Source organism: Phytophthora cinnamomi (assembly GCF_018691715.1).
Source record: "Phytophthora cinnamomi strain GKB4 chromosome Unknown Contig96, whole genome shotgun sequence".
In the NCBI taxonomy this organism is placed as follows: domain Eukaryota; phylum Oomycota; class Peronosporomycetes; order Peronosporales; family Peronosporaceae; genus Phytophthora; species Phytophthora cinnamomi.
In genome coordinates, this window is record NW_027151029.1 from 238,037 (window position 1) to 251,635 (window position 13,599).

Below are 13,599 nucleotides of genomic sequence, written 5' to 3' on the forward strand. Positions count from 1 at the left end.
CTGATGTGTCCCGCACTCCCGTATCAAGAGCGTGTAGGGGTTTTCCGCCCGCCTCCGACAGCAGGTGGCGCCACAACAGTGACTGAAGCGATTCAACCAACTCATGTAGAAACCAACGTGCCATCCTGTTGCCTCGCAAAGGCAGCAACAACAAAAGAGCCTCAGTCTTCGCGTCGTCAATCAGAGGCTGTCGGTGTTGAAGTGCTCGAAGTGCACCATGCAGCCGTTGCAAACGCCGCCAAGCAGGCCACGCAGCCTGCATCAGCAGGATCAGCAGCCCTCCCGTTTGACTTGTGGTCCGGCTTTTTCAAAACACGTGGCTCATGAGCCAATCCCAGTCGCGCTACGCATTCAAACGGACCAATCACTTTGATCCGCACCCGCTCTCTGCGCGCGTTGCAGTTTGCGCGCTCTTGCCGATTTGAAAAGTTGACTTTGCGCCGCTGAACTTGATCTGCGGAACCCGCGTACGCTCGCACATTGCGACTTTTGCAGCAGCGAGCGTAGCCATCTGTGCCGGGGTCAGCCTCACGGTGCAATAGTCTGCAGTAGAATTCAGCAGCTCTATAGCTTCAGCTTCCCCGCATCGGAGAGCTCCTCACTTGTCAACTTGCTTCGCTCTGCTCACACCGCCGACTTCATCTCCATCCGAGTACATGAGCGTCTCGAACTTGAGTATCAACGGTCCGGTTGTGGAGGGCGAGGGCCCCAAGCGCTACGCCAAGACCCCGCACCTCTGGGCGCTGGGCGTAGGCGCCGTCATCAGCGGCGACTTCTTCGGCTGGCAGGCGGCGCTGGTCGCCGGTTTCGACGGTCTCCTCATTTTGCTGGCGGTGGTGACGGTGCAGTACGTGCTGCTGTCGTTCTCCATCGCTGAGCTGTCGGCTACCGTGCCGCATGGTGGAGGTCCATACGTGTTTGCTCTGCACGGTATCGGCAAGACGGCGGCTTTTTTCGCTGGTATCGCCGAGTGTCTGAAGGTTGTGGTCACCACGGGAGTGGCGGCAACGGGTATCGGCTCGTACTTCGCTGAGATCGTTGGCGTGAGCTCGGACTTTGGTCCGATCTGGTGGCTCGCCTGCTACCTCATCTTTGTCACGCTCAACATCATGGGCGTTGAAATGACCTTCCGCGTGCAGGCCGCGGCCACCGTCATGTCGGTGATCGTGCTGCTGGTATTCTACGTCGGCGCGGCGACAAAGATCTCGTACCAGGACTGGGTGGTCGACCGCGACTGGAACTACAAGGGATGGGACGGCGTTCTTCAAGGTGCTTCGTTCACGCTGTGGTTCTACCTGGGCATTGAGGAGCTGCCGCTCGCGATTGACGAGACGATCGAGCCCACCAAGAACATGCCCCGTGGCCTCGTGACCTCCATTATCACTCTTATCGCCATCTCGTTCTGCACCGTCATCTTCAACTCGATGATCAGCCCCGGCGCCGATGAGATCTACGTCAACTCGTCGCCGCTCCTTGCTGGCTACCAGACCGTGTTCGGCGACAACAGCACCACCTCGGGTTTCACGTGGATTCTGATTGTCGGACTGATCTCGAGCTTCCACTCGTTCGTGTTCTGCATGGGCAAGCTGCTCTACGCTATCGCCTGCGACGGATACCTGCCCCACATCTTGACCAAGCTGCACCCGACGCGCGGAACGACATATGTGTCGCTGATCGCTGGAAGTATTATCGCGCTGGTGTTGGTCATCGTGCTTCACTTCGCCATCGGCGACACTCGTCTAGGCTCCGTTCTGATCAACCTGGCGCTGATCGGTGCCATCGTGTCCTACTTGTTTCAGCTTGCGGCTTTCATCATGCTGCGTATTCGAGAACCGGAGCGTCCCCGTCCGTACAAGAGCCCCTTCGGTATCCCCGGTGCAGTCGTCTGCATCATCCTGTGCATATTCTCGCTGGTGTCCATCATCTACAGCGGCACCTCGAGCTGGGTGTTCCTCGCGTCGGTGCTGGTGGCCATCGGTTATTTCATCATTGGCGCCGTGTACTTCGTGTACCGCGTGAAGCCTCGCCTGGAGGTGGGCAACGGCCCCGTGTCGGCCAAGGAATTCCGCGAGAACCTCATGAGCTCGCGCGTGTCCAACAAGGTGTAAGCAGATTGTCAAATTTCTTTTAGTATCGCGAGTCGTAGTATCTTTCACCTTTGGAAGGTTTGGTCTCGATAGACAATCAAGCATGTTTCACTATTCTCCTTACCATAACCAACATCCTGCACGTAACGAACAGATCTCATCTGCCATGAGTGTACCAGTGGTATATTATTAATATCAAACGGTGCATGTTGAAGTTATACGATCACAAGAATTGGTATGCCTCTTCCTACTGTGGTACATGCAACATGTATGTGGCTGGACACAAGCGCCATGCGGGCTTCGTTACGTCTGGCACGCGCGTAGATACAAGGTCCTCCGAGGTGAGATGATGCAAGACATCGGGAAACTCCCAAGCCAACGCGCACTCGCCTGACAGCTAGAAATATTTATTTGCTAAAGCGTACCTGGCCGCTCGCAACGAAGATAGAACGGACTACGTCCGCATGTCGAACCACTGCAATTTCAGTACCTTTGCATGTCACGACGATGTGCTAGCTTGCAGAAATGAGGAAGCGAGACCAGACTGCAACTCAGAAAGAAACAAACCGACTCATTTCCATGCTCAATGAGCAGAAGACCCTAAACGGCTACGGACCCGGAATTGCGGGTTTGAACAGGCGGCTCTCAAAAGTGTGCTACGCGACACAGCAGAGCTACGCAACCTTGTCGCCGAACGAGATTTACAACTCGCTTCCTATGTAGCGTGCGTTGCGACGAAACAGAGTATCGAGCTGTTAGCAAAGCAGTTTGCTGGCCCAAGACACGGTAATCTCAAGAACCATTATTAGGTTCATTCGTCACACTAATGTGTATTGTATTGTTTTGCGAACTGCGTTTCGCGATCCGTCTAATTTAGTTTTCGCTTTTGTACATTTAGACGATATATCAACAACAAAAAAGCAGCGCTCCTTTGTCATCAAGATGAGGAAGAGATTCCAAGAAGCCAGAGGAGTCGAGCTTGACGGGGTACATATTCGACTTCACAGAGAATCAAAATAATCTATTAGATAAAAACGAATGCAAAAATTTGCTGGCTCTGCTTTTTGTTTGGCTTCGAGAGGCTGAAGGACCCCCTCAAGACGCGCTACTGTCTAAGTTGTGTTGAAGTGGCTTAGATGCACAGCTTGAGGTGCGTGACATGCCTGGGGCCCTTGGCAGAGGTATTGCCCGCCTTGCTAGATCCGAGCTTCGTGTGCTTGATTTTGACAACGGTTGGCATAGGGTGGACTGCGACGCTACTGGTGGCCATACTTGTCTTCGCTGGCGACACGTGCAGTAGCCGCGAGTGCTGCTCCAGCGCAGAGATTGCGTGCAGAATGTCCTGCGTGAGCATCTTAGCCATTTGGCACGAGAAATTCTGCTTGACGACCACGCGCATGATCGTCAGCCCCTCAGCTCCCTTCGAGCACGTGTACGCCGGGACAATCCAGCCACGGCCCTTGAGCTTCTCCTGGATGTCAAAGCAGGAGTAGCTGGACGAGTCCTTGAGTGAAAACGCGACTAGAGGCATGTGGGCCTTGTCCACGATGTTGAAGAGGCCCGTGGATAGCAGAGCTTTGCGCAGGAAGGCAGCGTTTTCCATGCTAGCCTCCATGATACGGCGGTAGCCGTCGAAGCCGAACCGCAGCAAATTGTAGTACTGCGCCACTACGTTGCCGGCACCCTTGGAAAAATTGAGTGTGAACGACGACTGGTCTCCGCCCAGGTAGTTGACGTGGAACACCAGATCTTCAGGGAGGTCTTCTTTCTCGCGCCAGATTGCCCAGCCCATTCCGGCGTACACGAGTCCAAATTTGTGGCCACTGACGTTGATCGACTTGACGTTGGGCAACCTGAAGTCCCACAACAGGTCTGGCGAGATAAATGGAGCGATAAAACCTCCACTAGCAGCGTCCACGTGCAACGGGATATTCCACCCGTTCCGCTCGTTTTCTTCGACCAGCATGTCATGAATTCCCTTGATGTCTTCATACTCGCCGTTGAAAGTACTTCCTAAAATTGCACCCACCCCGATAGTGTTCTCGTCCAGCAGGGGACGTGCTCGTTCTGCTGTGAGAACTAAGCAGTCCGGGGATACGTCGGCCTCACGTATCTCGATCTCAAAGTACTTGCACATCTTGTGCCAGCAGACCTGGACGTTGGAGCCAAACACCATGTTGGGCTTCTCGTAGGGCAGACCCGCGGCGATACGGCGATCCTTCCACTTGCGCTTCATGGCGAGGCCGGCTAGCATGATCGCCTCGGACGAACCGATGCAACCCGTACCGGTAGCCTTCACGCCTTCATCGAGGGGGGCATGATACAAGTTTGCGAGCATTTGCACGCAACGGTTGTGGATTTCCGCAGTCTGCGGGTACTGGTCGAGATCGATATAGTTCTTGCGAAGACCCTCGATCATGAGCTCTTCCGCCTCGCGCTCCATGTACGTCGTGACGAAAGATGCCAAATTCATGCTGGGGTTGCCATCAAGCGCGAGCTCGTCCTTGATCATTTGGTGAGCCACGCGAGCTGGTACCGAGTGCTGTGGGAACGTATCCGTTGCCAGGTTGTTGCACATGAAGGGGTGGCCGTACACTGGCTCCGACTCGTTGAGCATCTCATTCGGTTCACGCGGGGTCTTGATCGTGTTGACCTGCATGTTGGCGGGAGGCTGAAGTCGCAGGAAAGTTCCGCTAGTAGCTTGAGAAAGTGTCAGTAAAACTGAAAGTGGTTGACCACGGCCATGCCTGCAACATGACCTCGTGCTGTACGCGATGTGTGCTTTATTTTCGCTGATGTTGCGTGCTTTTGCAGCTGAGCTAACAGAATTGTCCTCATAAAATTGGACGTCGCACGATCTCATGAATATCCTGCGCTCATAACCATTCCTTCAGTGTTGGCGAATCTCGATATCGATGTGCGCAACTATTCCTAATCCCAGCCCTATTGATATCGGCAACGCCATGGTGCCTTCGCGTTCTGGTCAGCGCCAATAGGTCAAGCCGAAGCATGTTCCATACTGCCGACGGATACTGACCCGCCTCCAAACGATTTAGAAGCCACACTTCAACTTCAGTGCGATTAATGCCTCGTCACATGGTGCTTGTGCAGGCAAGCAAACACAGATCTAGCGTCGTTGTTATTGATTTGGTAAGTGAAAGTATTCTAGATTGACGCCACTCGGCTATCGATGAGGTAGCAACAACTACGGTATCTATAGGCAGTAAACGACGAGCTCTGACTCGTATTGTAGCATCAAGGTTCAAACCTTGGGCGAGGTGTTGCTGAGCAAGTTCTCGCGCAATTTCGGCGTTGGGGCTGCTTCGATACGCGGCTGCACGCGCATGAAGAAGTACACCGCGCCAATAGCGAAATAAAGAATCGCCACGATGATAGACGCCAGGAATTCGTAACTTGACACACCGCTGTAGATAATCGACACCATACCCGCCACACAGAGCGCCAACGAGACAAGGGCGCCGGTAACACCGAAGGGACTACGATACGGCCGAGCGCGATTCGGCTCCTTGATGCGTAACCGGATAAAGGAAGTCAGCTGGAAGCAGTAGGAGATCACGGCTCCAATGAGCGCGAGGTTGATCATCACCGACCCAAGGCGCGTGTCTCCAATGATGAAGTGCAGCACCAGCACAACGCAAAAGCCGATCGAGCTGCCGGTGATCAACGACACGTACATCGTGCCTCGCGTCGGGTGCAGCGTCGTCAGGACATGCGGCAAGTATCCATCGCGCGCAATAGCGTACAGCAACTGGCCCATGCAGAACACGAACGAGTGGAAGCTCGCAATAAGCCCCAGAATCAGCATCCACGAGAACCCCGACGTGGTGCTGTTATCCCCGAAAACACTCTGATACCCCGTCAGCAGCGGTGACGAGCTGTTGTAGATTTCTTCAGCGCCGGGGGAGATCATCGAGTTGAAGATGACGGTGCAAAACGCCAGCACGACCAGGGTGGAGATAGACGTCATAAGCCCAATCGGCATATTCCGCTCCGGGTTGATGGTCACCTCGACTGCAAGTGGCAGCTCCTCGATACCCAGGTAGAACCACAGCGCGAACGAATAGCCCTTGACCGCTCCATCCCATCCACTCGGGTACTGCCAGTCGACAGCCGACACCCACTCACTATACGACACCTTGGTCGCCGCGCCAACGTAAAACACCAGCAGGATGATCACCGACACGACCGTCGTGACCGCCTGCACGCGGAAGGTCATCTCGATGCCCACGATGTTGAGCGACACGAAGATGACGTAGAAGACGGCCCACCAGATCGGGCCGTAGTCGGAGCTCAGGCTCAGCAGCTGGTTCATGTACGAGCTGATGCCCGTGACCACGACGGCGCACGTGATGACGACCTTGAGGCTCTCGGCCAGACCGGCGAAGAAGGCGGCGCGCGGGCCGATGGCGTGCAGCGCGAAGACGTAGGGCCCGCCGCCCGCGGGCACCGTCGTGGACAGCTCGGCGATGGAGAAGGACAGCAGCACGTACAGCACAGTCACGAGCGCCAGGATGATGAGCAGCCCGTCGAAGCCCGCCACGAGGCCCGACTGCCAGCCGAAGAAGTCGCCGCTCACGACGGCGCCCACGCCCAGCGCCCACAGGTGCGGCGCCTTGGCGTAGCGCGCGGCGTCGGTCATCGGAGGTCGCTTGGTGCTTGCTGTTCGAAGATCTGGCCGTCAAGACGAGATATGCCTGACAGCGTTGCTGTCACATGGTCATGAGCATCGCCAAGTGCGTGGCATCCAACGATTGGTACGACGACGCAGCGAGGATCAAATCTTTTGTGTGGACTATTTCAGTTTGTGTCGTTCGATATAGCGAAAATAACGTTAGAAACAGAACATGATCCGACTATAATTTCGGTGGGGATTTGTGTGGACCAAAATTAGAGCGTTTGAGCAATCACAATGCTGATGATATAGTCACGCTTTGAGCGTGGCAAAAATGTCTATCCATTCTGCTGGAGACCGTCGTGGAAACAGGTTTGGTACAGTACACTGTCTCTCCTATCGCCCCGTCAAGAGGTTGTTGCCGATTTACCAAGCACGACAACTACGGTTGCTGCGTTCCAGAATGGTACTGTACCCAAATTTGCACGGCAAACTGTCGAGTGCGTTAGCAACTGGAAGCTAGACGCACGAGGAGCCTAGATGATCAGTGCTAACGAGGCATGTTGGGAGTACATGTACACGCAAGCTTGCAAACAGGCTTGCTAACTTCGTTGGTGCGGTGGTGCTCGTTCGATGCAACGTTCCTCGCGTCAGCACGGCGATTGTCGACAACGTTTATGTGTCATGAGAGAGACGAGCGTCAAACGAGCTGTCGACCAAGCGATTCGAAGGCTCGGAGTCGGATCGACACCACCCATGCGAAGTTCGCGGTGAACCGCGGTGCCGAGTCTCGCTCGCGTCCCCCGTGCCTCCAGAGCGGCTGTACAAGTAGCTCGCCCATTCTTCGCGCTAGGATAGGCGACCGAATGGCTGCGCTTTGCGATGCCCCCGCAACTCGCCTACATATTATACAGTAGTGACTATCCAGATGAGCGGCGTTGCTGTCACACGACCAACCTCCGTCGAGGTCCCGCTCCCAGCGGATTGACTCATGCACGAGTGTACATTCCACACAACGTTGCTGCGCCGCGGACGTGACGGCGGCGCGCGGCAGTACAATTACGGCAGTACAATTACTACGTTGCCCCCCCCCCAGCCAACTGCAGCGCTGGCAGCTGCCATTGGTCCCTGAATTGAGTCACGTATTATTATAAATCTCGAGTGCTTTTTCTTATCCTGCCCTCCTCAAGGGGCAACTGGTGATGTAGCCATTCCCACGCTGCCTTGTATTTCTACCAATCGGTGATTTTCTTCCCGTTTCTGGGCCAATCACAGGTGCTCATTTATCTGGCTTTTTTCCGTGTCCTCCCCCTCACAAGAACGCGCGACTTCAAACCCGCATACAATCGAAACCGGCCCGCCAGACGCCCGACGCTCGCCATGGGCGAAGTGATCCGCGTGTTGCTGCTGAACCCGCTGACGGGCGTGACGTCGCTCGTGTGTCTGCAGCGCCCGCTCGAGTGGGACGGCGTGCTCAGCGACTTCTACCAGGTCATCACCAACTCGGACGACGACCCGGCGCCCAGCATCCTGGCCAAGTGCAAGGTGCTGCTGCATCCGACCAAGTCCAAGAGCGAGAAGGGAGTCGTGGTACGCCCCCAATCTTCCGCCTCCAACCTCCAGCCCCCTCACTAATCCGTCTGTTGTGTCTGCTGTCGCCACCGCCGCCGGCAGATCCGCAAGAACGCGCTGGATCGGTCCATCCGCGACGGAGACCTCCTCAGCCTCGAGGGCTTCCAGCTCGATGAGACCACGGGGCCCCCGCCAGAGCTGCTGGACATCATGGACACGCTGGACTTCGACGTGCCCGTGGACTTTGGCGCGGGGCTCACGCCGTCAGACAATCTGAACTCGACCGGGAGCGCGGACGCGGCGGCGAAAGTGACCCCCGAGCCTATGATCAAGCCCATCGTCAAGCCCGTGGGCCAGATGCAACCCCCCACGGCATCCCCGGGGGCGTCGCGTGGCAACTCGCGCAAGTCCAAGAGAGGACGCAGCTTGTCGTCCAAGTTCTGGCTCGTGAATAAGCTGGCGGCCAGCGGTAAGATCAGCAAGGAGCAGAAGGACTCACTCAAGATGCTGCTCATTGCGTCGGACGACTCGGCGCTGCACAAGGCCTTCGAGCACTATGAGGAGACGGGGGACCTGGACACGCTGCTGAACCTGCAGGTGAACTCCAAGAAGTCGTTCGGCGGCCTGCCGCCGCTCTCCACCGAAGCCTTCGACTTCCAGCTCACGCAGAACATCGAGAACGAGCTGGATCTGCTCTCCATGCGGAGCTTTAACGTCGGTGGAGGCGCCAACTCGCCCGCAAACCAGACAGCCTCTCCTGTCGCTGCACCGCCGGTAAGCACGGGGAGCAACGGCAGCGTCGCTGCCAACGAGCCCATCCCGTTCTCAGCAAACTCAAGCGGCGACGTCCTGGACCCGTTAGATGTGTTGTTAGAGCCGACGCTGGACTCGCTGCCGATGCCCATAGGTCACGGCGACGACCAGAACCTGCCGTCAGCACTGCCTGGCGACCTGCATGGCATGGAGGAGTGGCTTAAGGATTAGATAAAGGTGTGAACAGTCTGATGTGGGGGTGGGTCGGTCAGTCAAATAAGCAAGCACGGAGGCACAAGGTAGGCGGAGCAGTGCAGAGTCCAGCCAAGCGCATGCACATTAGCTTCCGAACAAGACCCGAAAGAGTTATCTAGTGAGTGAAATTCGAGCGTCCAGCTTCGAGACATTTACCGCGTCTGTCATTGCTTTGCTCTACCAGCTGGGGGTCTCCTTCTTCTCCCACACGTCCGTGAAGTGCGGGCCCTTGGACGCGTCCAGCGGCGTGTCCTTGAGGAAGTCCTGGCGCTTCTCCTCGTCCATCATACTCGCTCTGTAGCACAGGTACATGTTCTTCCACGTGAACTTGCACTCGTCCACCTGGCCGTATCTGTAGAAGTGCTCCATCTGGTTGCCGGGCGCTACCACAGAGCAATCGCAGAGCGCTCGTCAGCCAACTGCATTCTCCTCCACACACTGGCAGGCAGAGCGTCACGTACTGACGCAGTAGAACGACCGGTCCAGGAACCACCGGCACGACATTTTCTTGCTGGCATCTCCATCCTGCTCCTTGCGCAGCTTCTCCTCGTGCAGGTATCGCGCGGTGCGCTCGGCGTTCGACCCCTGCGAGTCCATCGTGCTCAGGTCGAGCAGCTACTTGGTACAGTTTTCTAATGTGAAGTACACAATGTAGCCAAAAGCTATTCAGGAAGCAACCGAAGTGGACACTCAAAAACAAAAAAATGTTGACGTGGGTACTCAGACAGTCGAAAGGGAACGCAGCAGACGACCTCAGCAGCTACATCGCCCCCGAAACATTTCCGTTGGAGATGAAGTGTTGCTACTGTGTGGAACCAGTATCCTGCTTATATTTGATGCGTTGTCTTGAACACGAAGGATTCAAGATTCACCAGTAGCCAGCTGGTTCTCTATGAACGTGGTGCTACGTTCCAACCCTTGAGTTTGAGTTCGTGAAGCTGCTCTTGCAGAATTTTCGTGAGCTCAATGGTGCCTTCCAACACGCTGCGTAGCTCTTCCTGGACCTGAGAGCGGTCGGCAGGCTTGATCTTGGCTGCTCGTAAGCGAGTGCCGTCGGCGTCGGACGAGGGATCGCGTGAGGCACTGGACGGTCGAGCACCCAGGCGCGATCGTGGAGCTAGACTGCCGCGTTGGAACGAAGTTTTCGTCCGGGATGACGTAGCAACGGGCTGTTTGCTGGGAGTGTTGTTGATTGCAGCCGGTGATGCATGGAGCTGCATGGTCTGGCCAAGAGGAACTGTCGCTAGCTGCTCGAACTCGCGGAGTGAGAAAGAAGAAAAAAGTTAAGGAACTTCGTGGATATGAATATGAATGTAGTGCATGCGCATCAACGAAACGGGAGAAGGATATGAAAAATCTCGACAGAAATGACGCGGTCGCCGCCTACGGGGTCCGTGACCTTGATCATGTGGATACCATCTCTGTCCTAAAACCACACCAAACAGCCAACAACAGTGCGAGCTAGGTGAGTTCGTCACCAAAGAGCAATGTCCGTCATGCCCATGCATCGTACGGGAGCTGGACCAAACGACTTGGCGCTACCGGTGGCTGCCATCATCTTGTTCGCCTGGTCAATCTTGACCGATATCTTCTTCTTGAATTCGTTCTCTTCACGAAAGAGCTCTCGCTATGGCCAAAACAATGAAGATAAACAGAATGGTACGTGCCACCACGGAATAGTGTAGCACGTACGGCAAACTCTCGGTCACGCGCTTTCTTCTTCTCAGCAGCCGCGCGCAGGTATGCGATGGAGATCGACGCCGCAGACCGCTTTGGCTTGTCGTCGTCGTCTTGAGCGTTGCGTGCAATTGATGCTGACTTTGGCCGCCCTGCTGGAGCGGACGATGGTCGAAACTTGGGCTTCGATCGGAACTTGGCATCTGGCGATTTTGTCGACTTAGCTCGTGCACAACGTGCAGGAAGAGAACAAGCAGCGTACCTGGCAGCGTAACCTTACCAGACCAGTGTCGACGTTGCTGTTTGGGTTGCTGCCGACTCACTTGTTGCCGCAGTTTGTGCTCTCGTTCAGCTGCATCACCGAACTCTCCCCCGTCGTCATCCCCATCGTCGTCTTCAACGACTTCCTCGTCTTCATCTTCCTCCTCGAGATCATTATTTTTGCTGTATGATACCAACTCCGGCCGAGCACTGAGCACCTTCCTCGAGGTCGTAGGCTTCGCACTAGTCGGCCGCGGCCGCGGGGGCCGCGCGCCTGCAGCCGACCACGTGGAAGAGGCCAACATCCTTGCCAGCAGCAACCTGAAGACAACCAGACAGCTGCACTACCAAAACAAAAGTGACTCTTCACCTGGAACCGTCACCTCCACAAGAATGCCAACGCAGCCAGCCAGCCTCACCAGCAGAACACAGGCGTTCATTTAAAAGCTTCGGTTCTTCCCATTTTTTCTGTTGTTTTCCGTTCTGTTCTGCACGTGGTAAAAGAGGAGAGAATCTCTCCTCTCTCCACCCCTTCCTCCACCCCATTCTCCCTCCATATAAGAGAGAGAGAGACGAGACCTTCTTGACGGCTGCAACCTGTCCCCTGTGCGTGTGTTCCCCCGCCTGACTTCTACCTGCAGACGGCGCTCCGCGTCAGCTCAGCTGCCTCCCCGTGTCTCTGTCTGCAGCAGTGGAGGGCGGGCGAAGGGCCAATTACCACCGCGTGAGCTCGGCGCGCTCCTCGGCCAGCTTCTCGGCCTCCACGGCCTTGTCGCTGATGTAGAAGTCGAGCGGGCGCTGGATGGCCTGGATCTCGTCCGGCAGGTAGCTGCGCTTGAGCGAGCAGTCGGTGGCGCGCGCGATGCGCTTGGTGCGCGCCTGGTAGTCGTCGCCCGTGACCCAGTGCAGCGCCGTCTGCACGGCGGCCGTGTCCACGAGCGCGTCGTCGTACTTGAGGCCGTACATGCCGAAGGACTTGCTGACGGACTTCTGGTACAGACCCGCGACCTTGGAGATGAGGCTCATGGCTGCTGGACGGCTTAGCTTCTGGCGGTGTCCGAGACTCGGCTGGAATGTAAGTGGGGCGGCGTCGCGTTTCTGAGGGGAGCGGCGCACCACCGCACAAAAGCACTGTCGCCAAGCACTGCTTTAGAGCAATAACCCACTGCTCTAGGTTAGTATTCAGCCAATCACAGGGCGCGAAGCAGTACTGAAAGCGAACCCACTAGCCCTCCACTGCGGTTAGCCTGTTCAGGTTAGGACAGCAGCATCTGGCGTCATGTGATTCGCTGGTTGCCGACTCCGATTCAGTACATTTTAGGATGGTCGCTGTGGCCCACACAACGGTACAAGCTATCACCACCGAATCTGTACAACATGTACACGCCAATGGCACCGCTTCAACGTTGCCCTTTACAATCACTCTGCGGCCGATGGAAGATCTGCGCGCCCCCGCCCCAGGCACCCCGCGCCCGCGCACCCGCGGCGCTCGCCGTCGTCCGCCCACGCCCACGCCGCTGTCCACAGGCTCGAGGCGGCACCAGGATGCGGCGTTCCCCGTGCTCCCCGCCGCTCTGCCGACGCCCCGGCGGCCCGTAACAGCAGCGCAGCCTCCGACAGCTACAACGCCGTTGATTCGAGGCGGCGCGGGCGTCGGGGAGCGACGGGAGGTAACTAATGCTACAGACGCCTTTCAGCCCTCTCTAGGAGAGCGGCTGCATGCCTGCGGGCTCAAGCGCAGCGTCGTGCAGGCGCAGCTCTTCCCGGCTGTGAACGGGGCGCGGCTCTCTAGCGGCCTGTCGCCCAGAGAACGCCGCGACGGAGAGGGACACAGCGACAGCCAGAGCGCGGACGAGAGCAGCTTGCGGCACAAGCCGCTGGCGTCGTCGCTCAACGTGAATCCGACGGGGGCCGTGCTCATTCCGTCGCGACCGACGTCCTCGGCGGCGGCGGCGGCTTCTGCGACGCAGAGGAAGAGGCTGCTGACGTCTGCGGGGGCGAAGGCGGCGAGGGATTATTCTGGCAACGAGAGGCTGGTGCCTGGGAGAGAACCCATCAGTGCGAGAGATCGATACTACGTCGCGCAACGAGCGACGACGGCGCCCGGAGGGGTGAGAAGTAGACGTCACTTGAGACCCGGAGGGTATGTTGGGGGTGACGAAAGGGCGGAGCAAGTGATAAAGACAGCAGAGTCACCGGAGAGTGTGGTTGTAGCTGAAATAACTAACCAGAGCCGACGAGAGGGGTCAGCAGACTACGATTCTCCACGGCGTGGAGATCTACTAACACGCCATCACGAAGTTAAGACACTAGCAGAAAAACTGGTCGACGGATTTACTCAACGGCTTGATCGTATGGACG

At 56.7% G+C, this 13,599-nt stretch overlaps 8 protein-coding genes across 8 annotated transcripts in view; 3 read left to right on the forward strand and 5 right to left on the reverse strand.

Annotated features, from left to right (window-relative positions):
- Positions 1–656: 656 nt before the first annotated feature.
- Positions 657–2,108, forward strand: IUM83_18171 (Amino acid/polyamine transporter; the record flags this gene model as incomplete). Its single annotated transcript, XM_067943154.1, has 2 exons — positions 657–970; positions 1,049–2,108. The coding sequence occupies 2 exons, from the start codon at positions 657–659 to the stop codon at positions 2,106–2,108; spliced, it is 1,374 nt and encodes a 457-aa protein (XP_067783772.1).
- A 1,111-nt stretch (positions 2,109–3,219) lies between these two features.
- Positions 3,220–4,746, reverse strand: IUM83_18172 (glutamate decarboxylase; the record flags this gene model as incomplete). Its single annotated transcript, XM_067943155.1, has 1 exon — positions 3,220–4,746. One exon carries the CDS (start codon positions 4,744–4,746, stop codon positions 3,220–3,222), a length of 1,527 nt encoding a protein of 508 aa, XP_067783771.1.
- Positions 4,747–5,349: 603 nt separating this feature from the next.
- On the reverse strand, positions 5,350–6,747 carry IUM83_18173 (amino acid/polyamine transporter; the record flags this gene model as incomplete). The annotated part of the gene is made up of 1 exon (XM_067943156.1): positions 5,350–6,747. The coding sequence occupies one exon, from the start codon at positions 6,745–6,747 to the stop codon at positions 5,350–5,352; it is 1,398 nt and encodes a 465-aa protein (XP_067783770.1).
- Positions 6,748–8,100: 1,353 nt separating this feature from the next.
- Positions 8,101–9,276, forward strand: IUM83_18174 (Rhamnogalacturonate lyase A; the record flags this gene model as incomplete). The annotated part of the gene is made up of 2 exons (XM_067943157.1): positions 8,101–8,310; positions 8,395–9,276. 2 exons carry the CDS (start codon positions 8,101–8,103, stop codon positions 9,274–9,276), a joined length of 1,092 nt encoding a protein of 363 aa, XP_067783769.1.
- A 201-nt stretch (positions 9,277–9,477) lies between these two features.
- Positions 9,478–9,897, reverse strand: IUM83_18175 (beta-glucosidase btgE; the record flags this gene model as incomplete). Its single annotated transcript, XM_067943158.1, has 2 exons — positions 9,478–9,683; positions 9,762–9,897. 2 exons carry the CDS (start codon positions 9,895–9,897, stop codon positions 9,478–9,480), a joined length of 342 nt encoding a protein of 113 aa, XP_067783768.1.
- A 730-nt stretch (positions 9,898–10,627) lies between these two features.
- On the reverse strand, positions 10,628–11,543 carry IUM83_18176 (beta-glucosidase btgE; the record flags this gene model as incomplete). The annotated part of the gene is made up of 4 exons (XM_067943159.1): positions 10,628–10,726; positions 10,814–10,927; positions 10,993–11,180; positions 11,240–11,543. The coding sequence occupies 4 exons, from the start codon at positions 11,541–11,543 to the stop codon at positions 10,628–10,630; spliced, it is 705 nt and encodes a 234-aa protein (XP_067783703.1).
- Positions 11,544–11,952: 409 nt separating this feature from the next.
- On the reverse strand, positions 11,953–12,264 carry IUM83_18177 (Cytochrome b-c1 complex subunit 7; the record flags this gene model as incomplete). The annotated part of the gene is made up of 1 exon (XM_067943160.1): positions 11,953–12,264. The coding sequence occupies one exon, from the start codon at positions 12,262–12,264 to the stop codon at positions 11,953–11,955; it is 312 nt and encodes a 103-aa protein (XP_067783767.1).
- A 407-nt stretch (positions 12,265–12,671) lies between these two features.
- IUM83_18178 (Dynein heavy chain) overlaps positions 12,672–13,599 on the forward strand; it is a gene marked incomplete at both ends in the record, with an annotated part of 31,201 nt that continues 30,273 nt past the window's right edge. The window contains one exon of the mRNA XM_067943161.1: positions 12,672–13,162. Coding sequence (XP_067783704.1) covers positions 12,672–13,162 — 491 coding nt within the window. The remainder of the gene's footprint in view (positions 13,163–13,599) is intronic.